The sequence below is a fragment of the Zootoca vivipara genome, chromosome 2 (genome assembly GCF_963506605.1).
Source record: "Zootoca vivipara chromosome 2, rZooViv1.1, whole genome shotgun sequence".
Lineage (NCBI taxonomy): Eukaryota > Metazoa > Chordata > Lepidosauria > Squamata > Lacertidae > Zootoca > Zootoca vivipara.
In genome coordinates, this window is record NC_083277.1 from 90,098,335 (window position 1) to 90,123,159 (window position 24,825).

Consider the following 24,825-nt stretch of genomic DNA (forward strand, 5'->3'; position numbering starts at 1 on the left):
CATTTATATATTAGCCTTCTTCATGTCCCATCAGCTACTCTCTGTCTATAAAGCAAATAATGCAAACTTCCTTTCTTTCCTCTAAGTCAGGGGTTGGCAAACTACGGCCCGTGGGCCCGATCTAACCCAATTGCCTTCAGGATCAGATCTGCAGATGGTCTGTGGATCGGCATGGGCCATGGGGATTCTGTTAAAAAAAATTGCGCCAACATTTTTTTTTCTGTGCCATTTCCCCTCACACACTGCGGCGGCGCCTCCTTTCTCCCTCCTGTTAAAAGTGCGAGCAAAGGTTGTGGCCAATCACCTGCAAAGGTGTGTGAGGCCCTGGCCAATGGGCAGGTGGAGGCTGAGTGTGATCAGCGGCTGCCCAGCAGCGTGGAGCCAAAGTCATCTTGGCGACATGAGGAAGAGGCTGAGCGGCGGCAGCTCTGCCAATCAAACGCCGCGCCTGGTTTACCTCAGTGGCACTTGATTGGCAGAGACGTCCCCACGCTGCTCGGCCTCTTCCTCCCGCCGCCGCCCTGTACCCACGAGAAGCAGCAGCGCCGGTGGCAGCAGGTACGCGCAGTGGCTGGGGCAGGGGGGTGACGACTACTTGCCCCCCCATGCCTCTTCTTCCATCTGCCCCTCCCCATGCCACTTCTCCAGCCCGCCACAAGGTCCAAGGGACAGTGGACCGGTCCGCGGCTAAAAATTTTTTGCCAACCCCTGCTCTAAGTGGATGGGGACCAGGGAGAGGACCTTAATTGTGACACCCTGTTCATGGAATGCTCTCCCTAAGGACTAGCACCAACTGATATCTCTTTCCAGTGTCAGGTTAACACATTCCAGCAAAAATACAGTGGAACCTTGGTTCCTGAACCTCTTGGTACGTGAACATTTCAACTCCCGATTGCTGAAAAAGCAGAAGTGTTCCAGTTTTCGAATGTTTTTCAGAAGCCAAATGTCCAGTGTGGCTATCAGCTACTGTTTCTGGGGCGCCTGCGCCAATCAGAAGCCACGCCTTGGTTTTCAAATGTTTCGGAAGTAGAACGGACTTCCAGAATGGATTACATTCAAGAACCAAGGTACCACTGTTCATGAACTGGCTTACTGTTGGTTTTATCCACTTTCCTTCTACCGTGTTGTCTTTTGATTGTGGTTGTTGTTGTTGTTTTAAAAAAAGATTATCTTTGAACGCTGTCCTTACAATTTTGTTGAATGGTAGCAATCTTTTAAATAAAAATAATTAGACTGAAATTATTACAAATAAGAATCTTTAAAATTGTGGGGGGGGGGTTAAGAAAAAGACATTGTGTGCTTTAGATATATATAATCAGAAACCTATGCAAAAGTATTCCCAAGTGTATATAGGATTGCAGTCATGGCTTGCTCTTACTAACCCACTGAACAGTATCAATTGTTATAAAATGGCTTGCAAGAATTCTAAGGTAAGGACCCTCTTCACCATTATCAGGAAAGAGGGACATCCACCATGGCTGTCATGAATTATTTCCGTAAGACAAGACGCAATTGTTCTACCATAAAGAAAAAGCAAGGAATTTTGCAGATAATCCACGCCACGCAAGTAACTCAAAAATCACTAAGCACATTTGCAAAATATAGGTATTGGTTGAAGTTCACTTTTATTCAGATGATGTAATCACAGAAAGAAATGAAACAAGGAGCTATTCTCAATACTCTCAAAACTGGTGCCATAAAAATGAGAATACTTTGAGTCATCATTTTTTTTAAAAAAAAATAACAAAAGTATGACAATAAACTAGAATGGCTGATCACAAAATCATTTCATGAATGGAAATAATCTGGGGCAGCAAGGCATGTGTATTGCAAAATTTATGTCAGCAACATCTAATTACCCTAACTAATTACCTTTGGTGGTGGTGGTGATGTCTCTTCTCAAATGAGATTTTTTAAAAAGATGTGCCAGGTTCTGCATGTGGGCAGCTGTGTCTCTCCCCTCCGAGACAGACAATGGCTGATGGGACCAATGCCCTATTTCTGGAATCCTTTTGCTTCATTTGGCATTTGTCCCTTGACATCCTTAGCCTCCACTTCTGGGTCAGACCAACAGTTTGAAGAAGCTCAGATAGCACAAGCTTCCTTTCCTCCCCCTGCAGCCTCTCTACCCTCTGACAAGCCTACCCAGAGGATGTCCACCAAACTCTGCAGACTGCATCATGCAGGACTCCAGTGTGAGGGGAGAAGCGCCCCATACAGAGGGAAAGGATATTGTTTTCCTCCGGCATGAGATTCCGCCATTGCATGAGCAAACTCCTGGTCATGCAACACTAGGTACTATCCAATGGGGTTACCTTGCAGCAACTATTTGAAAATTTCTGAATACAATTCACTGTGCACATCTACACAAGCCCCACTAAAATTAACTAATCAAGTTCAACAAGGCTTTGCATTGAGAAGTTCATAGTACTAGAATTATCCTTTTGATTCCTCACCCATTGCCCCAAACAATAAGCTCTTTACTCTCAGCAATGCTCTTGGAAAATTATTCCCTTGGAAAATGTGATTAACCCCCAAGTAGTTTATTCAATAGTAATCTCACCAAATTCCCGACAATGAACTCGAGGATGCCAGCCAAGTAAGCCCACAATTTACATCGGGGGTTTGTTCCAGGTATCATGCCTAATGTCAAAATTGCATATACCGTAGTCAATACCCATTGTGTGCAATGCAAGTGGAATTGCCAAAGTATTTTTTCCTGGATACCCCTTTAAAAAAAAAATTGCCAAGCACGTAAAACTGAATGTCAAATGTGCATACGTTGTGGGCTTAGTGTACTGCATTTTTCCACTTGTCCCTTTAAGCACAGAGTACAGTCATACCTCGGTTTAAGTACACCTCAGTTTGAGTATTTTCAGTTTAAGTACTCCGCAGACCCATCTGGAACGGATTAATCCACTTTCCATTACTTTCAATGGGAAAGTTCGCTTCAGGTTAAGTACGCTTCAGGTTAAGTACAGACTTCCGGAACCAATTGTGTTTGTAAACCGAGGTATCACTGTATGCAATTCAATGTCTCTAGTTGTGTATATGCAGACACTATCTGTACACAGACACCATGATTGTCACATATGGTTTTCACACTACTTTTCCCTACATTTACATTTTAAGGCTGCAATCTGTAACATAGTCATAGCTGCCAAGTTTTCCCTTTTCTTGCGAGGAAGCCTATTCAGCATAATGGAAAATCCCTTTAAAAAAGGGATAACTTGGCAGCTATGAACATAGTTACTGGGGCGTAAGCCCTACTTCTGAGTAAACATGCACAGGAGAGCACTGTTCCTCCCTGGGATCCTGACAATGCTAAAGTCATGAGATCTTATTCTTCCAAGCAAGCATTAAAAAAAACATATTAAAAGTCTGTGGTGGCAAATTTCCCCAAATGATGTTGCCAGTAAAGTAAAAGAATGAGGCTAGAATCCAGCACAGCACTTTCCGTAATCAGGTCCCTACCTGTGCAGCTGAGAAATTTTATGCCTGCTGCAAGCCATGCAGAACACCAGGGTATTTGAATATTTGTGGGATCACTATGGTAAAGTATTTGGGAGTCTCTGGAGTGCATTTCCTACACAGTTTCAAAGCAGCAAATATCATTATAAACTTGATCCTGAGAAAATATAATATAAATAGTCTCAGAGCACACAGGAATATGGGGACTACGGGGGTTCTGGACCATAATCATTTTTACCTCAGATGAGACTCAGCTAAAATTAGCTAAAATAGCTTGTGCCAATGCATTTCATTCCCTTATGCTATTATCCCATAATATATAGCTCCTCTTTTAAAAAACTGACGCTCATTCACATTATAATGTAAGAACATTAGAGTTATTTGGAGAAAAATGGAACTGGGGTTATTTTAAAAGCATTGGAAACCCTCCATGGATTTCCGTATAAATCCACAAAGTGAACTGGCCTTCCATCTTGTGAAAAAATATCCTCATCTACTTGGGCAGGGGGTGTTCTGAAAAGACTGTTTGCTTCAGAGACAGTCAAGTAAAAAATGAAAAAGGAATGAAATTAAAAAGAATAAAGGGTCTCCACAATAGGTGGGCATAAGCATAAGATGCAGGCACTTGGCAAGTGGAAATAATTAAGAAGAGGCTTCGCTGCCCCAATGGCCAGGCTATTCTTCCACATTGTAGTATGCAATACCCATCACAACAAGTTGATAAGGGGAGGGGAAGCTTTTTAAACTTTGGAGTTCAGTCTTCCCTGTGTTCTATAACAGAAGATGCTATCAAGTCTTTTCCAAGGAGCACGTCCTTGTGTCTCTGCATGTGAATACTGTTGCGGGCCGCTGAAACCGCCTCCGTCAAATGGTGCTGTAATCTGTGTTTTTGGCCACAAAGGCTGGGGCCTCCCACTCCACGGTGAAGAAGGAAAGTGTCCCAAAGAACCCCACCACGGCCATAATCAGAAGCTGCCACTGAAGAAGCAGGTAGTTGCTGTAGAAGTACGCGATGGCGGCACAGATAGACTGAAAAGGGAAGCAAGGAAGGGCGTTAGTGACATTTCATCTTGGCTTCAGTGCCATTCAGCTTTAGTAACATTCCAACTTTTTGTGATTTCCAGAGCATAAATTCCCCAGTCCAAGTTGTTTTTCTAATTAACTGCCTTACTTAGCTCTTCTACAATCTGCCTATTTCAAAGTGAACAGCTTAGCATCAAATGGCCTTTCATATCAGCTTTGACTCTTCCTGATCCAAGGTCATTCCTAATTCCTAAATTCCTTGCTGCGTCTACAGACGGCTCAACTGCACCAAATCCAGGAAAGTAGAGACTCCCAAATTCCTAGAATTGTAGAGTTGAAAGGGACCACAAAGGTCATCTAGTCCAACCCCCTGCAATACAGGAATCTTTTGCCCAATGTAGAGATTAAGGGTCTCATGCTCTACCAACTGAGCCATCACAGTGACTTGTAGATTGAGTTGGAACATGGCGGTTTTTGCCTCTATCTTTTCCACTTCATCCACTTAGCTATATTAATTTAAACTGATACAGAATGCTATTGTTCCATTAATATCATTTATTGCATTGAGATAGAAGGTAGCATTTTCTATATAGCACACCTACTAATGCACGTATTCCACTTATGACTACTCCAAATATTTATTCTTTAAAAATAATTGTTATATTAACCATTGTTTCATCACACACAAATATTATATCACAAAAATGTTTATGTTTAAACAGAATTAAATTTCAGTGTCTTCACTGGGGCTTAAACACAGGACTGTAGCATGTATTTTGGTTAACCAAACATCCTGCATTACTGAAAAGGCTTCTATGTTCTTGCCTTACCCAGTGTCCTTGTCAAAAGTAGATGACTTTCAAATTCCTTCCAATTTTACACAAAGCTCTTTGTTTGCATAATGAATAAACTACTGTAGTATTTCAGTAGACTACTGATTATATAATGTCTGGCTCTGACATTTGGCAACCAATAATACCTGGATGAATTTAAAGACTGCAAAGGCAGGTGCACTGTCTTCTGAATATAGGAATCCCAAAATACTGAGGAGTTGAGTGTTGAAACAGCTGTCACCTAGACCCAGTAAGAAGCTGCAGAAAATTGCCAGTTCTTTGCTGAAAATAAAGAGATGCCAACATTAACCACACTGTAACTAATAAAAAATATACACAACTACGAATGAAAAATTAGGTACAACCCTACCATTCATATTATTTTTGTCTAAGTTTACTGAGAAATAATGGAGAAAAAATTGGCAAGGTCCAGATTGTTACCAAAGAGCTGCTTCATTTTGAGAATTCTCATTTCGGGCATTTCTGCGTTGCAATTAAATATGTCAAAGGCACTTTGCCTGTATTATTTAATGTTTTAAATATTCTTTGACTTAGCATTCCATCCAAACCTGGGCTTATGGTTTGTCTTCCCCATGAGTGGTAAACCAAGAGCAAATCTTACGTTTACAGTTCATGGTTTGTCTGGAGCAAGACAAACCATGAGCCTAAGTTTGGCCATCACAGTAAGGCAAATCATGCCTTGGCCCCAGAAAGGGAAGGAGGAGCACCCCAGCCATTATCTTTGGTCCTGTAACCAACATGTTTGCCTGTTCGTATTAAGCCATGGTTTGGCTTAGCACCCTGTGTAAACTGGATCTGCCTGCTCATGAGAAGGAAGTAAAGTAACTCGTTACCTTGGTTCCATGAATGCTATGCTGTCTGTGCCATGGATGGAGGCGATGGGGGCATCGTTTGGCATGTTGTAGAAAATCAAATAGAAGGCTGCAAAATGGACCACAATGCCTAACATCACCACTGGGTTCCTGCCAAAACGACTGTTTTTGCTCAGAAGGCCAAAGATTCCTCCACCTGTAATAGAGAACGCATCATTGTTGCGAGTAAGAAAACAGGGTGGGGTGGAGGGTTAAATCACTTCTCTCGTATGTCATGGAAGGGACTGGTGGAAATGGACTTATTTGACCCCCTACTCTGCTCAGCAGCATCCCACCCCGCTAAAAAGCCTCGCTAAAGGATGAGAGGATCCTGCTAAATTGTGTGTTCTCTGGCTTGGGAGGCTGAGTGAAGGACGGATTCCGGAAAATCCAGCAGAGGCAACTTCCTTCCTGGGCGTTATGTCTTGTGGTGGTGGCTCTACCCACAGTCCAACATACTAGAAAGCAGGCAACACTGTTGGGGGGGGGGGAGAAGCAAACCCCCACCAGATGATTGACTATGGCAAAGTGTCGAGCTAACGCTCCATCCTCTCTCCCCCACATGGCACCACTACCTGATCCACAAGTGGAAACCGTGACCTGGCCTCTCACAGGAGCAAATCAGGAGGCAAACTGTGTCACCACTGTATCACCTGAGACCTCAAGAGGGTCGGAGCTCACATGCTCCTCCATACGGTTAAATAAACATCCCTGTAAAGAGAACGCTAGCATGTCAGGAAAAGGACAAAGCTTGTATCCTTCTCCCTGGAACCTAGTCTGTTATGCCAAGGATTGTTTTTCTCTCTTTCACAGAAACATATTCACTCATGTAAGTCTGTATCTGAAGGTATGCACTTCAATGATTTACTGCTATTTCTGAGAACTAGGACTAATTATGTCACAAACATTGCTATCTGCAGTGGCTCCAACGGCCAAAAATGCAATCTGCTTTTTATACCCAACAGCTGCTTGCCTTGGCTGTCAGAAGTCCTATACTCCAGAGTTTGCATAGTCTAAAATCAGCAAAACACTGCTGCTACTCCATCACCACTATAAATAAGTATTAACTTCCTGATCTGCCAACCTAGCAGTTCAAAAGCATGCCAGTGCAGTTAGATAAATAGGCACTGCTGCGGCGGGAAGGTAAACGGCATTTCCATGCACTCTGGCTTCCATCACAGTCTCCCGTTGCGACAGAAGCAGTTTAGTCATGCTGGCCGCATGACCCGAAAAACTGTCTGTGGACAAGCGCAGGCTACCTCGGCCTGAAAGCGAGATGAGCGCCACAACCCCATAGTTGCCTTTGACTGGACTTTACTGTCCAGGGCTCCTTTACCTTTTTTTATATAAAAAAACCTTTTAACTTCCTGATGCATTAAACTGGTGTGGATAGTCTTAGCTCCTGAGGATTAAACAAACTGTTGTAGCTGTTCATATTAATGCACTTCATAAGCATTTAAAACAGGTCGGTCTCACTTAACCACATAGAAGCCATTTTGGCATATGTGGTATATCAATGTCATCATCATCATTATTAATTTATTTGTTGTCTTGTTTTGAGCTGTACAGTGGTACCTCGGTTTAAGTACACAATTGGTTCCGGAAGTCTGTACTTAACCTGAAGCGTACTTAACCTGAAATGAACTTTCACATTGAAAGTAATGGAAAGTGGATTAATCCATTCCATACGGGTCCGCAGAGTACTTAAACTGAAAGTACTCAAACCGAAGTGTACTTAAACCAAGGCATGATTGAATATGTATTATACAACTGTAGGCAAAATTTATTTCCTGCTTTTCAAATCCAGTTTGGGGAGAAGCCATAGGGCAATGGTAAGGCATCTGCCTTGCATGCAGGAGGGCCCAGATTCAATCCCCAGCACCTTTTCAGATGTCTGTCTGAAACCCTGGAGATTTGCTATGAGTCTCTATGTCAGGCATCGCCAAACTGTGGCCCTCCAGATGTTTTGGCCTACAACTCCCATGATCCCTAGCTAACAGGACCAGTGGTCAGGGATGATGGGAATTGTAGTCCAAAACATCTGGAGGGCCGAAGTTTGGGGATGCCTGCTCTATGTCAACAATACTGAGCTAGATGAACCAAAGGCCTAACCTGCACAAAGGAATTCCCTTTGTTCCTATGACTCACCTAATATTTCTCCAATACCAATAAAAATACCAGAGAGTCCAATTAGACTTTTTTCTTCAGTACCAAATTTATTTACCGCACCTATACAGGTCCCATACACTCCAGAGAAGAACGTTAACTCCAGACCTAGAAAGAAACAGCAATATTACAAACACGAAAGGAGAAAGTTCCTTGTTAGAGCTTTATTAAAGTCTACAGTTTAAGATAGAATTGCAACATGGAGCTGCCAAAAGATATCAGTAGACTGAATGATACACTGGTCTTTTAGGAGAACTTTTCATAACTGTATTTATGCAATGCAAGTCAAGCTGACCAGCGGTGGCATTGCATACAGTACTTTGATTATCTGGAGGAAGCAGCTGGTAGGAAAAATGCCTGCGTAGGATCCAACCATATAAACCACCAAGGTATTTCAAATACCATTGGCGCAGATATTAAATTTTAAGAATGTTTGTGCAGGATTCAGCTACAACAACCAAGGCACCTATGGAACACTAAGTGTTAGCTTTACTAACAACTCCCAAGAAGTAGTCATGAAACATCTTACTTCAGAGCTGTCTGGTTCTATATAATGATGGTTAAAAGGATCATATGTACCACATGCCTGGATTTCTTTTGAGGAAAAGTAGAACGTAAATTAAATAACAAAAAAATCTTAACCAAGTGAAGTAAATGAGGCATATGACCCACTGAGAGCCTGCTATGGGCCAATACTTCCACCGACCCATGGAACTGCAGGCAAACTCCCCAAAAACACAACTTGGTGAAGGAACCGGAGATAGGCCTCCAAGTTTAAAGCAAGAATATAAAAATGTGGTGGTCGGGACAACTAAAGTCCGCAAAAAATGGGACTGAAATAAAAGCAAAATTCTGAAAATCTCCACTTTCACTTTAAAGCCCAAAAAATTGGGCGGAGGTGGGGGGAATGACTGCAGGCTATGAAAGGTACAGATACTCTCAGCTGCAACCACCAGGTGGCAATCTGCAACACAAGTACTGTATTCGGCTACCAAAGGGAAGATATAGGAAGAGGAGCACTGAAAGTTGCTGTGGGGGGAGAGAGGGAGAGGAAAATATGATGGAAGAGAAAACTGAAGATGCTGGAATGGAGTGTCTTAATGCAGGGCAAGGACCACAATCCAAAAAGCATCTGCAGATGTGTACAAGGGAATCATCCAAGCAGCCAAGGCTTTTGTCCGAAGTAGCTCCAGCCAGCAATATGGGCGGCAGTTCATTAGAAAGAGCAGATTGTCTTTTTTTGGATGCAGAAAAATCTTTAAAAGAAATCCCCAGCTCTGTGCATGGTTCTCCCACAGGCTCAGAATGAGAGCAGAAACTCAGACTAACAAATGCTTTGGGAGATACCATGAAAAGAAAAGCACTTGGGGGGATTTGCATGATGCAGCCAAAAGCAATGGATTTGGGATAGGACTGCTGAGCAGTAAGACAGTCAGTCTGGGCCAAAGAAAAGGTACTGTGCACAAGTCCCATGCAAATTCCTGAGGCTAGTGATTCTATCCTTATCCAGTTAGTTACCTGTATAGGCCGTTGTGATGCTAAGCAGCAGAATCTCTTTTGTGACACACAGCTTGATGGATCTTTCTGCAAAGAAGCCACAATTAAAATACATGAATGCACACCATGAGAATCCTCGCCGGATGCTGAATTAAAGTGGGGGGAGGTGGAATGGGCTGAACTATATTATCCCCTCCCACAATCACAATAACGACTTCTGAATTAATATTCACAGTTGCATACAGGAACACAGAACTATAGGCTTATAGATTCCAGCTTTGTAAGCCTAGACCATTGCTCACTGGTAGAGCAGCTGCTTGTATACAGAAAGCCCCAGGTTCAATCCAGGTAGGGGTCTCCAGGTGGGGGTGGAAAATACTGAGCTAGATGGATCAATGGTCAGAAGAAGGCAGCTTCCTAGGCAGGAGAAGACACCTTAAGAGCCTACCTTCCTGCCTACTTCATATCTGAAGCAACCCACATTACAGCGAATGTAGTAATCCTGATGCTAATATTAGGCAAACCATCTTTCAATTCCCCTTACCCCACAGAGAACACATCCACTGCTCCCTTAAGAGAACAGCCACCATGCTCCAAGGAGGATGAAACTTTCAAGGAACCCCTAGCACGGGGAATTAAAAGCATCTTTTCCTCCCTAGGGGTAAGAATCTCAGACAATGATGCTTAACTGTGGTCCTGGGTGATGCAAAGCATTGGTGTCTGGGTGGTAAGAAGAGATGATCATACAACACAGGAAAATAATGCATATTGCCTGTCCTTTTTATTTAAAAAAAGAAACACCTGGAGGTGAGTTTTTAACGTGAGGCATCCATGCATGACTATGGCTTGGCATGCTGGAAAATCTAATACTTCCATGGGATTTTACTTACTAAATGCATCGACGGCCCTTGTCATGTTGCTTTGGCCAGACCTGGTTAAAACAAACGTTTTAAAATGAGAAAATAAATTTACAAATGGTGAATTTAAGTTGTCATGATTATTAATCTTTACATGACAATGCCATTAGAAATTTTACCGTACCTGTCCGGGAGTTGTTGCGGCTACTCCCGAGTAAAGACACTCCAGTCCGTTGTGTCTTTAAAGGTTTTATTGTGCATACTATTTACAGTGCAGAGATAGCAGAAAACATGGCCTCCTAGTCACTCTCAGAATCTGGCAATGGCGCCCGTCTGCTTCAGGGCCAGCATAATAACCCGGGCACCCCGAAACGCCACCCCTTAGCCCTGCGTTTGGGCGTGCACCTCAATTCGGGCGCCGGACGGAGCGGTGCCCCTTCTTCCCCTTGCTGGCTGGGGCGGTGCCTGGGCTCCAACGCCTCCCTGAGCCGTCCCTCCTTCCCTTGTTGGTCAGAGTGGTGCAGGGGCTCTGGTGCCTCGCTGAGCCTTCCCTCCTCCATTCTGCTTCCCCCTGACCCGCTGCTAGCACTGTCGCTGGGCGAAGTGCTGGTCAGGATGATGGGAGGAGGCTCCCTGTAGGGAGTCCCCCTGACAGTACCAATATGGGAAATAACCCGTTCAGAAACGAACTACTTATTATGTATTGCTTATGATTATTAACCATATTTCAGAATAAGCTTGCCGGCTGGGGCGAAACCACTCCACTAGCTTCCTGGCGGGGGAGTCACGGTTGCTTATAACAGGAGAAGCGTAATGTGGCAGGGAGGTCAGTGCAGTGCAAACACCCTGGCAGGTGTGCCAGGTTGGCTCTGCTGGCGCATGTGCACTCTGCTGACCTCCCCACCACTCCGTCTCTACCTCCCACTACGCAACAGCAAACCCACCTGCCAAGAAGCTTGTGTAGCAGCTGCACCCCAGCCAGCCAGCTGCCTCTGAACTGTTGTATTTTACTGATATTATGTTATGGCTGGACATTACGTTGTTTATTGTCTCTACCCAAGCCCAAGTTAATTTCTGCTGCCCAGATGCATGACTACTGCATTCTATGGCAACTCCTAAAGTATCAGAAGGACTTAATTCTTACTTTAGCCACACACTTCAGCCTGGATTAGTGTCGCATTAGGAAGAACTAAATGGAGTATTTCCCACAAACTCTTCTACTCCCCCCCAAAACAAATTGATTAATGGGAAAATAGTGTGCATAACCATCCTTCATAATACAAATTAGTCATCTATCTTATTCACAGAGGAGTAGAAATGGCTAAGCATACGGATTTGGGAGTCGTATCGCCATAAAGACCTACGTGCGTTCTATGAGGTTGTCAGTAGAGGCATCAGCTTCTTCTTCCTCTGAATTTGATTCTTCTGGGGTCCTAATGAGAAAAAACAGAACAGTCCCCACAAGACTAATCACTGTCAGAGCAATGAAGACGGTCCTACGGTCGTTTTCTGGGAAAGAAAAAGAAGTGTGCGTCAACTTCATAAACCAGCAATAGCATATCCATTCATTCTATACCTAGGACATTTCTGTGTTGTGATTAAATACAGCATATAAAATAAGGTGTACTCTCCCATATACTAGTCAAGTTCTCTATCAATGAAACTCAAGTTCTATATCCAAAGTTACCTATACAATAGAAGTGGGGAACCTTTTTCAACCTAAGGGCCAGTTCCCTCTGAGTAACTTTCTGGGAACCACATGCCAGTAGCGTGTTTTAATTCTGAACCTTATTCGATTTCAAAATCAACTGTGAATTCTAGCTAATATATCACATCTGATTCACAGACAAAATAAATGCAAAACTTTATTGAAGCTTGTGAAAACTGCCATGAGCTCAGTTGCAGAATCTGGGAGCCAGAGCAAGGGGAATAATGTAGGAGGGAAGTTCAAGGATGACAGTGCTTTTTTGAGGTTTGAATGATAAACACTGAGACATGGAATCATAGAATCACAAAACTGTAGAGTTGGAAGGGACCCAAAGGGTCATCTCATCCAACCGCCTGCAATGCACTTGGTAAGAACCAAAAATTGGGTCAAGGCAAGGTCAATAAAAGAGGAAGCTAAGCAACACCCAGATATATGTCAAAGTAGATTTGTTTCGGCGAGGATCACAGTTTGAAGACATAGATGGGAATACGAGCCAGCTGTACACATGGAACCAAAATACAGCAAACAGAAGGGAAACACTGTAGTGTTTACAATTATGCTGCTACACATGAAGTTAAAAATAGCCTCCAAGGACTTTTAAAGCACTATTTAAAATAAGCTGTGGCTATCTCCACTGCTTTTTTTATTTCTGTTTGTCCCCTCATCAACACAGCAATTTCCCCTTATTATTTCATTCACAACCTGCTTATCTTTAAAAAAAGAAGAAGGATATATTAAAAAGACCAACCTGATATATGAATTTTCCCTTGCCAGGCAAAGTATATATATAGATTTCCAAAAAACAAACTGTGAAAAAAAGAAAGCACATAATTGGTTAAGCAAGGTACTTGAATCGCAAAAGAAGGGGGGGGAAATGTAGACTGCAATTTCCTTTACACTGTCAGAAGAGAAGACTGCAAATCCTAGCGAACCTGAAACAAGCCCAAGGATTTCCTTGTAAAAAGTTAAATTATGTTGGATTTCCAGGCATAGTTGAACATATCTGGACAACATAAGATAACAAAGAGCTTGGTCTCTTTGTTCTCCTGCTACACCCACACAAAAAGTGTAATGAAGTTAAAGCAAGAATACTTCTTGGCTGGATAAAGAACCCAACAAGTTGCTTCCAACAATGGTGATATACATCTACATCACAAAAACTGATCCAAAAGAAGAATGGATTTTGTCCGGATCTGCTTATATAGTTGCTCTTCTTTCTTCATTTTCTACCACCACCACCACCACCAGATCTCAGAGTTAATTCCAGAGTCCAGAGTTTCTGGACTAAGTTTAAACTATAATAATAATTTATTATTTATACCCCACCCATCTGGCCGGGTCTCCCCCGCCACTCTGGGCGGCGAAACCTCTAAACTCTGCCATATAGGAATCAGCAAGCATTGGTTTCTTCAGACATCTTGTGAAAACTTTACCTTTCTGACCAGGCTTTCCCTGACTCATGAAATTGGGCCCTGTTTTCTATGTTTATATTCCCTGAATTCCTGTTTTACTTATTCTTATATCCTTTTATAGCTGTTTTATAGGGCGTTTTTGTATTAATGTTTTATATTGTACACCACTTGGGAGATTTTTTTAAATGTTAAGCAGTTTGTAAATGTTTTTAATTAATTAATTAATTAAAAAATAAAGCTGCGGATATCTAATTAATTATATCTAAGGCAACTTAGGGACCGGTTACCTTGGCAACTGCCCACTCACACAGGAACTTGACTGACGTCACAGCCTCTGCTTCCTGTGCCACTCCTACACAAAATCAGGCAGGGACATGTGATAGACAGGACCTTCTCAGTGTTGGCACTGTGACTCTTTAACTTCCTCCTGGTGGGGATTCAAATCCCCACTAGCCGCTATATCAACTCGCACTTCTAAAGAGTTCTTGACATTTGTTGGACAAATTTAAATCAGAGGTCTGCTCATTAAAAAGCAAACAGGGAGCATCTCCACCCCCATCACCCAACCCAGACACGGAGGTCCAGCTCCAAGGGCCTTCTACCGATTCCCTCACTGCAAGAAGTGAAGTTACAGAGAACCAGGCAGAGGGCCTTCTTGACAGTGGTACTCGCCCTGTGGAATGCCCTCCCTTCAGATGTCAAACAGATAAACAACTCTAAGACTGTTGGAAGACATCTGAAGGCAACCCTGTATAGGGAAGGTTTTAATGTTTGATGTTTTACTGTGTTTCTGTATTTTGGTAGAAGCCACCCAGAGTGGCTGGGACAACCCAGTCAGATGGACAACATATAAGAATGAGAATAATTTCTTTCAAAGCCAGCATGCCTCCTAGTGGCGGAGCTTCATGCTCTGGCACGGGGGGGGGGGGGCAGAGAGCAGGCGGGGGCGGGGCTGGCACGCGTCCCAGGGGCATGACGCGCCGCCCGCAGGGGCGTGGCGTGCGTCCTGGGGGCATGCCACACCGCCTGCAGAGGTGTGGCGCCCAGCATGGGGGGGGGCCAACCCACTGGGATCGCGCTGCCAGGGGTGGTGTACACCCCCCGCACTCCTCTTCCTCTGCCACTGGTGCCTCCCAGATGAAGCAGGTTGTCTAAAAAATGAATAGGAATTGCCTTCCAGTCAACCAGACAAGGGAGCTCGCATGAACTGGAAGGAAATTGGTTATTTTCCTCTTTTAGAGACAAGTGACAACCATATGCATGTTTGAACATGACAGCAGGTGAACAGTTTTGTGGGTTAGTGTGACGGAAGGCTGGAATAAAGCTTATATAAAAGACTGGTCACATAAGCTAGACAGCATCCTCTGCAGCCTTCCCTGAATTTCTGACTACTACCCTTAAGATTCCAGGGCACTAGCTAAGTTCATGGGAAATTCTTAGTGCTAGCCTGCAGGAACAAGGCAGATCATTTCCCATGACACAGAAGTGATGCTGACTCAGAACAGCCTTAGACCAAAGCACTCCTTCCAATATAGAAGGCCATTTCTAAATAAGCCTTTTGGAACACAGAATTGCCTGGAAGCTGTTATTCAACCCAATCCTATCCAATGTTTTCTTGGAAGAAAATGAGTGAGCACAGAATTGCTACTGAACTGCAATGTTTTGTTCCAATTAACTATGGATATTTCAGAAGAGACAGAATTCATAAAACTAGACATTTGGTGTTAAATGACACAAGCGCAGCATTCTCTAAAGAAAAGCGTCACCCTCATGTCAAAAAAGCTAACAAGTGCCAGGTAGATAGACAGACAAACCTTTTATTGGCTTTTTACCAACAACAACAACAACAACAACTAGGGAGAGGTCAAGATCTTATTGGGTAAGATATAAGTAAAGGTGCTAATTTTGTTTCCTACCTGGATTGTAGTAATGCCCAGAAGATGCCACTGTTTCTGCCAATGGTGTTTTCGTTGGAATTTATTGTCAGACAGTTTCCCTGAGCAGTCCACAGTACTGAAATTTAAATCATTCAAAGGTAAACAAGGAAAGAAAATTATTTAGGATTTGCTGACATTTTATGTGTGTCTGAGTTTGAGTGCCCAGGATAGTTAGTTCATGTAAGTATTTTTAAAATGCCTATTTGGGGTACTTCACAGATTTTTAGGACTATACCTAAGATGTTTTTAAGTGTACAGTACTAATAAAAATGTCAAGTGTGAATGTAACAAAGTTCTGTCTGAAACACAAATATCATACTTCATATACTACAAGGCTGGAATTGGCAGCAGCTCCTTGCTGAGTTTGTTGCCATGTGATGAAACAACACTTATCCCCCATCTTCAAAATGTGAAAATAATGACACATTTGCAAGCATCAACAAATCTCAAATACCAAATAGAATTTGTTGCCATGTGTGAAACAACATTTATCACCCAGCTTCAAAATGTGAAAATAATTACACACTTGCAAGCATCAACAATTAATATATACCAAATAACATAAAACATTACTAGAATGTATTCTAGGCATTTCTCCCCTTGCTGGCAACGCAGCCAGCCTCTGCAGCACTAAGGGTTAGTTTCTGATTTATCACAGGCTGCTGGCAGCAACAAATCTGAACCATGTGTACTTTTTAAGATCCATAAGGTATGACTTTCAGAGTGGATGCCACTTCAACTACGGTCATAGTTCTAATCTGGACTTTGAGTACCACTTTAGGGCGTCTCCAAATGACACAGCCAAAAAAAAAAACCACAAGTTAATTATAATGCTAACTACTTTGAACAAGGTGATCCTAAGTAAATCTCTCTAAATTCAACTGGGCTTGCTTTCTAGATAATGTGTTAGGTTTGCAGCCTAAGGGAATAATAATAATAATAATAATAATAATTCCTGTGGGAACCTTTCACACAAACCATATTCATGCCTGAGTGTATGCTTTGTGTAAATATTTCGTTTTCAAGATATACCAACTTGATAATTCTCAGCTTGAGCTGCAAAAATGCAACAAACGTACTGTCGCGTGCTTAAAGCCAAACTAGCCATGTCACTTGTTCTTGTGCCTTTTGCATCTTAATTCATAAACGGAGGCACAGAGAACTCGTTGAAACCATGGTGCCAAGGAGAGGGGGTTTAGCCCTTTCTTCCCCTGATGCAACTGTTAAAAAAAATAAAAATCCACACACACTGGCTGTTAGCAATTCAAAAAGAAACAGATAACACGTGACACATTTAATATAACATCTCACTTGGCTTTTAAGATTCCTACTAAGTTGGAACATCAATAATCACAAACTTCAAAACCATGGACCACTTCATTTCATTTTTAAAGGCTGAGCTTAAGAAATCAAGAGATTTGCTAACAGAATAATATTGGGGATCTTTTACATTCAACTTTGAATTCATTCATTCTTCTTCCAGCTCCAAACTAGCAGGTATAAAAGTTCTCTAATGTTTCTTTACAACTATCATTACTAAAGAAAAAACAAAACACCCCGACAATCTGTATACAAAAAAAGCCAATAAAAAACCATTAACATCTTCTTTGTGATGACTTCCAATTTTTCTCTCTGTAATCCATATATTAACCTTATTTTATCGCACAATTCTGGATTTCTGTTTACATTTATTTATTTATTTAATAGTATTTTTTTCCTCTTTCTTTATCTTTTTTCTTCCTTTACTTTAACTCTTTCCTTTTCTATTTCCGTTTTTGTAAAATGTTATGAGAGAGAAGAAAATCAAATGTATGTATATATGTTGTGTGTCTATGTTTTTAAAGAAATAAATTAATAAAACCTATTTAAAAACAACAACTATCTTTACTAGAAAAGTGGGGATGCTAAAGAGCTTTTTAAAAATAGAAACGCTAAAGTTTGGATGCAAAGACCACATGTAGTTCTTCTGCATGTCTGAAGGAGCTTTGGACTTCGTCATCTCAAACAGGATATCCTCATGCTACATGGCACACCTCTTTTTAAACTGAAAGGAGTTTAAAAAGCAAAGTTGTCATTTGGAAGATGGGGAAGCTGAAAAAAACCAACAGTTCCAAAGGGCACATTATGTGCCTATATGCTCTGGGCATCTTGGCCTCGATCTCAAGATCCTACCAAGACCCCAAGTCCAACCTAAACATTCCCAGATCTTTCCGATACAAAGTTGGGAACAGCATACAGAAAGGCCTCATTCACACATTCCGTTAAAACCATAGTTTAGTGCTACACAGGCGAGCCTCCCAGAGCCCGAGTGATCTGCTGGGCTTGCATGCTCCTACCTCATCTCTCCTGCACAGTCAGGAGGAGTTCTGCCAAACTTAGCTTCAGTTTTAAAAAATCTTGGCTAAACATTGCACACAAACCCAGGACCCTGAAATAAAACAAGCTCTGGTCAGTTTTGATACAAACCAACTTCCAACCATAGGTTATGAAGTTGGGTTGTTTAGCAAACCACTGTTTATTTTAAGCCAGAATCCCCGATTCACTGCTAACAGTTGGCCAAGATTATTTGAAAGCAAAACTCACAAACTGTGTGCGAGAGGGGAGGGAGAAGTACGCAAGCCAAACGCTTTGCTTGGGCTCATGAAGCCTCACCAACGTAGCACTAAACTATGCTTTAAAGTTCCACAAGAACCAAGGCATGGTGGGGAAAGGCTTACCAGCAGCTGCTATTCCAAGGAAAACAGACGCTGTGTAGAAGCTCCAAGTAGAAGGCTGGATAAAAACGGCAATATATATGCTGAAAAGATGGCAACATATGGGATTCAGTTTTAAAATGGCTGGTGCCACAACTGCAATACTTTATATTGGTACTTTATATCAATTTCTTACTCAAACTGCAAAAAATACTACAGCTCAATATATTTGAAAGTTTTACATATCACTAAAGCACATCATGACATGCTGTTTCAATCATGCAATCTAACAACCACTATTTTCTTACACAGTACCCCGCTCAAGAAGCTGAGTTTAAAATATTAGCCTCACAGCAACCCCGAGAGGTCGATTTAAGCTGTGAGAAGATGACTTGATCAGGGCTCCCAAGCAAGATTCAAGGTTGCACAGGGATTTTAACTTGTACATCCTGTGTCCAAAGCCAGCACACTAACCACTATCCCATGTTCCTCAGTTCTTCACCTGCTGATGCTGCACATGAGCACAATAAGCCTTTCAAAGGTACCATATTTTTTGCTCCATAAGACGCACCTGACCAAAAGATGCACCTAATTTTTAAAGGAGGAATGGGGAAAGCCCTGGGTTTTTTGGATCAGCTCACAGTTGTGCAGCTTTTTTGCAAAGGGGGAAAAAATCCTATTTTGATGGAGTTCAACTCACAGTTCTGCAGCTTCTTTAGGAAAGGAAAGGAAAGGAAAGGAAAGGAAAGGAAGCAATTTCTACAGTTTCCAGACAGATAATCTAATCAGCCAGTCACATGTTGCTGGGGAAACACAACAATGGAGGCCTGAGCAAGGGGATGGGGCCTGGAAGGGAGCTAGCTTCTCTTATCTCCCTCCCAATCTCTTGCAAACAGCTGCTGAGCGGGTTCTCTTTCCCTCTTGTTGGCCTTTAGCTCTTTCTTTAAAAAAAAAAAACACGATCTGCTTTTCGCCCCTGAGCAATTCGGCTCCAGGGACCATGCATTTGGTCCATAAGACACACAGACATTTCCTCTTACTTTTTAGGAGGAAGAAGTGTGTCTTATGGAACGAAAATACAGTAGATGAATAAAAGGTAGGCAGCCAGAAGGAAATACCAAGGACTTACCTGTAAAAGATACCGCTAACAAACATGGACAATTGCGGTCCTATGATGGCAACCACCGAAGGCGAGATAAGATTGGATGCCGAAAACACCCCATAAATAACAGCCATGCTACGGAAAGTAACACTAATTATTAATAAATATTAGGATACCGTTCAATGTCATTTCAGAATTTTTAAATGTTTTAATAGTGGGGTAGGAGAGATGAAAATAATGCCAACTTATTTCACATATGGCAACCAATGTGCCACTTTGGTTTCTGATAGTACATGGGTAGATGGGTAGATGACCCTCTAGTAGCTATGGTGGCTCATTTACCATAAGTAATGTATTTACAGTAGTGTGAACTGGAGCAGAATATACATCAGAAGGTTTAGTTTGCTCAGTTATGTAATGTCCAGTTTGGCCATTATTTGCCTTCCTCAACTGTATCTATTAATTAATGTCATGAAGACTGTATGCCTTCATAGATTTGCAATGTAACAGGAAATCTGGCTCAGGACTAAGCCAAACACGACATCTTTTCATTTTTTAATAAAAGCAGTCATGTGGGAGGCAGGAGTTCGACCTCACAACACAAAAGGAGGGGAATCCTTGGTTAATAGCAGATCAAAAGGAATCAGGTCCAATCCAATCAATTTTTAGGTCCCTTTACAAAAACAACACAAAACAAAACAGGACATGTAGAAAGTTGTATTCACACATATCCAATGACAAATCTGATTTAGCCATTAGTTGTCAAAGGATGCCAAATATTATTTGCCCTTTTAGCCATTTTCATTGTTCTTCCCTTCCATAAAGGTACCGGTAAAAGGTAAAGCAACCCCTGACCATTAGGTCCAGTCGCAGACTCTGGGGTTGCGGCGCTCATCTCGCTTTACTGGCCAAGGGAGCCGGCGTACAGCTTCCAGGTCATGTGGCCAGCATGACTAAGCCGCCTCTGGAGAACCAGAGCAGCGCACAGAAACGCTGTTTACCTTCCCGCTGGAGCGGTACCTATTTATCTACTTGCACTTTGATGTGCTTTCGAACTGCTAGGTTGACAGGAGCAGGGACCCAGCAACAGGAGCTCACCCCATAGCAGGGATTTGAACCGCCAACCTTCTGATCGACAAGCCCTAGGCTCTGTGGTTTAACCCACATTGGGAGAGCTCAATTATGGAAGCAGAATATGTTTAAAACAAGCCGATATATGCATTTTTACTTAAGTTAGAGTTACTGTATTTTAGCAATTACCTCACACTGCAAGATGAAAATAACTAGGACTGTATCATTTGTATCTTAAGCTGAAATGCTGTCAGCACATTGTAACTTCTTATCCATAGGCTAATCCTTACTTTTTCTGGATGTTTATAACACCTTCTTTGTAAAGGACTTTCAACTTTGGAAGAGACAAATAGCGTCTGTGTAATGAGCAGAGTTTGCTTTGCAGGGTATCACCAATTTATTTACATAGCTCCGTCAGTGAAATGCATAGGGAAAAGATCGAGTTATGCTTGCCTTCTCTCACAAACCCCTTCCTCCGCAAGAGAGGCATGCACATAAGGGGACAAAATGGAGGGGTTTCTATTTTTTGACACTTCGGTGCAAGTCTAGTCTTCTTCATACACTTTTTTCACTGCTTTACAGATGGGGACTAGCCTTCTGACACATTGCATTAGCTGTTTAGCTTGAAATGCCTAGCTCTGAAACTCTGTTTGGGACCTCCAAACAAAGAGGAGGAACTCAGGGTATTGATAGGGAGAATGACTGTTTTCCATTATGTCTGAACCCAGCACCCAGTGTGACTCAAAAGCAACAAAAAGAGAAAAGTATCAGTGAAGAGTACCTTGTATAGCCACTGCCATGGAAATCAGTGTGATTTAAATTTGTGATAACGGTTTGCTGTACGGAAAGAATTTTTAAAAAATTAAAATATGGTATCTAAAGATTTTTTTAAATGATAAATACTTGAGATGCCTAACAGAACTAGAAATCAAACTACAGATTTACAGCAATTAAAACACTAAACTTCAAAGCAACTCCTTGAATTAGGTAGTTGCTATTGTAATACTCATTTCATTGATAAAGGCAATGACTCATTCAACACGTGAACACAGGTTTTCATAATCACTAATGTTGCAACACAGAAAGCAAGGATGCAAAGGAAAGTCGATAGCCTGAGTAAATTAAGAGTTTTGCACATTGGTTTTCTGAGCTCCCCGAGTTTTTCTCTTCCCTTCTCCTGAAAGCAAAACTACACATTACTTTAACAAACAGATGTTCTGAAACCTACATTTGAACAGGTAACACTAATAAGATTGCAATGGAACATCTAACTGGTGAGTGGGAAGTGTCCTTGATTACGTATCATCCACAGCGAACTAGGAAGGGAATAACAAGCCTTTCTCTCACACTCCTGCTTATTGAGGACAGGATTGGTGTTGCATGCATGGAATAAGATCTTATTGCACAACAGGAATTCCCACCACCCTCCCCCCACATGCCTGCTCTGGAGTGTTGGATGAAAGGCCAGAACTGGTTTGGAGGGCACATGAGGAGGTGTCTTGTTGTGAGACTGGACCATGTTGTGTGTATGTATGCTTCATTAGCACTAAATTGAATTCTACCCCTTATCCCTAGGAAACCTCACGCATGGGATTGGGGCGAGGTGGAGTGATTAAAAAAAAGGAATTTTGCACAAAGGGATGGGCAACATGGTAACCTCCTAATGTTGTTAGAATCCTTCTCCCATTAACCTCAGCATAGCTAATGGTCAGGGATGATAAAAGAGGCATGGGTTTCTCTCTATAAAAGAGATGTGCAATTGCTGGCAGTTAAGAATACAATCCTATAGTCCAGGCATCCCCAAACTGTGGCCCTCCAGATGTTTTGGCCTACACCCCCCATGATCCCTAGCTAACAGAACCAGTGGTCAGGGAAGATGGGAATTGTAGTCCAAAACATCTGGAGGGCCGAAGTTTGGGGATGCCTGCTATAGTCCATGGGAGGGTGTCCCAGGGCCATAGGAATTTGCAGATCTTCCTTTCCTTGGCCAAAGAGAGAGGTCCATCCTCAGAGGGGGGCATCCACCCCCAGAACCTTTCCCCTCGTTCCCACTAAAAAGGCCACTGACACGGCTCCTCCCCAGTGGGGTTTGGAGAGGAATGTTGGGATGAATCTCAAGCCTCTGGGACGCTCCTGGCATGTACCTTTGGCATGCTCCTGGAATATTGGGGGGGGGGTATATATCAGTCCTGGCAAGGCTATAGAATTGGTTATTATTCTGCCTTGCATTCACACAGACACAAACACACAGAGAGACAGAGTAAAGATGATTATGCCTCAAGCATTACATTCTGAAAGATCATCTGAATGCTACACAGAGCAGTGTGGGGAATCGCATGCTTTTTCACTTGGAAGCTCGTTGAGATCTACTATCCTTGCAGGCAATGAGGTTAGGATTCCAACCCTAATCATTTTCTGTGTTAGCATTTTACTACAGTATCACTAAAAGCAGCAGATAGCTTCAGAAATATTTCTAAATCTAGAGATTAGAAGAAACAAAACAAGAGTTATCTCATTACATGTGCTTGAAGCCCCAAAACAATACAGTATAACCATTCAGACTGAAGCACCATGAAGAAAGGAAAGGGATGCACTCAGGGGAAGGTAGGAAGGGGTAGGCTCGTATATTCACTTACCGCAACATTTCCACATGTTTGGAAAGCAGTGAACATAAACATAAAGGCTGTTCCTAGGACAATGATGTTCAACAGTTTTTTTGTCTCGGGATTCATTTTGTGTTTCCTCAAAAAGCTTTCCGGCTAAAGTTAGGGCAGGGTCGCTACCCTTTAAGCTTCTTTTTGAAAAAAATCTGTCAAGACAACACAAATACCACAATAAGCATATATTTAAAAACTGACTGTGGCGTTGACAGATATATTCTGACAAACGAAGGGAAATCATATACAACCGTAGCTAAGCAGAATAATAGCAAAGAAAAAACTCCAAGCAACAGGAATTAAAATACTACCTTTCACACAGTGAACAACAGCAGGCTCTCCCAAAAAATGAAGCATTCTGCCCCAGCTGATCTTCTTTGACATTTTAGTTCCTCATCATATCTTCTGAGTCAGTTTTTGGCCAAAAGACTTTAAATCACGTGGTGACAAAGGGAACTCCTGCAGAGAGAGCATTCCGTTCAAGCTGGACAGGAACTAAAGAGCAGTATAGAAGTCAGGTCAGCTGACCAAAAGGAAGAAAGCCCTGATGAATTCTGGGAAATGCAGTTCTGAACAGTCTTAGTCAACCCAGAAAAGGCAAGCATGAAAAGGACTTGCTTAGTTGTTTAAATGATACATTTAATAAGGAATTGTTAACTCCCTTTAAAAAGCATACATTTCTGCTTCATATATTTATATAATCTCAATGAGTGGTAAAAAGAGGTTAGATATCTAAGTACTGTATCATTTACTTCAAATTGGGCATGCAAGTTATGTGTGTCAGTGTTTTAATTTAGGTACTTTCTCCATACTGTACTAGAATGTGAAGTACTCGGATATAACATGTACTGTAATACAGTAATAATTTCTATTACTTTATTCTTCCATATCACACAGGGAAACCACTTTCTTAATTAACCGTTACAAATCCCCATGCAGCTTTTTGGTGACAATGCAGCACAACAATTAGGTGGTGATACATTCTGGGTCAGTGGTATGTTTGGAATGTGGGCAAGATATTGCTGGTGCATAAAATGGCTGGGAGGCATTGTTTTTAGATGCTTCTACCATCATTTCATAAATCAGAGTGACGACCTCTAATATTTCAGAATTTTGTCAGCTAAACATTTCACTGTTGTAAATTTTAAGGTTATATATATATATATATATATATATATATATATATAATAATTGTTCATAAACATGTACATGAATGTACAGGCACATGTCTGAAGCAGCACAGGAAGACAGGCCTGACTGACACCATTTTGACTCTCTCTGACCAGGTGTTCCTCTGCAAGGAAGAAGGGGGTGGGGAAAACCTTCTCATTGTCTCAGGCATCCTGATACCTGAGTGCTAGACAGGTGTGATTAACTTGGCTGGGAAACAGGGAAATGTAAATATCTCCTTTTTTTGTTGATTAGGTTTTGGGGGCAGGGGGCAGGGTCCAAGGTCCAGGATGTTCAGATTACTGCCACCAGACCTCCCCTTTCATGATGTACCTATGATGAATCTAGGGAGGGCG

At 42.1% G+C, this 24,825-nt stretch overlaps 1 protein-coding gene across 1 annotated transcript; it reads right to left on the reverse strand.

Moving 5' to 3' along the window:
• Positions 1–1,608: 1,608 nt before the first annotated feature.
• On the reverse strand, positions 1,609–23,816 carry MFSD11 (major facilitator superfamily domain containing 11). Its single transcript, XM_035104568.2, has 14 exons — positions 23,611–23,816; positions 23,279–23,451; positions 21,424–21,479; positions 19,599–19,706; positions 18,494–18,573; positions 15,756–15,852; positions 13,176–13,234; positions 12,084–12,228; positions 10,753–10,793; positions 9,884–9,949; positions 8,348–8,473; positions 6,182–6,356; positions 5,474–5,609; positions 1,609–4,500 (listed from the first exon to the last, which is right to left on the reverse strand). The coding sequence occupies exons 2-14, from the start codon at positions 23,372–23,374 to the stop codon at positions 4,336–4,338; spliced, it is 1,350 nt and encodes a 449-aa protein (XP_034960459.1). The 5' UTR covers positions 23,375–23,451; positions 23,611–23,816; the 3' UTR covers positions 1,609–4,335.
• Between the last annotated feature and the right edge of the window lie 1,009 nt (positions 23,817–24,825).

Excerpts from the sequence above, each read along its gene's own strand:
- MFSD11 (XM_035104568.2), bottom strand. The coding sequence starts at position 23,374 with ATGAATCCCGAGACAAAAAAACTGTTGAACATCATTGTCCTAGGAACA. Across the intron at positions 15,853-18,493 it reads CCTTGGAATAGCAGCTGCTG|TACTGTGGACTGCTCAGGGA; the intron begins GTAAGCCTTTCC and ends TTTAAATTTCAG. Across the intron at positions 5,610-6,181 it reads ATAGCATTCATGGAACCAAG|CAAAGAACTGGCAATTTTCT; the intron begins GTAACGAGTTAC and ends CTTTATTTTCAG.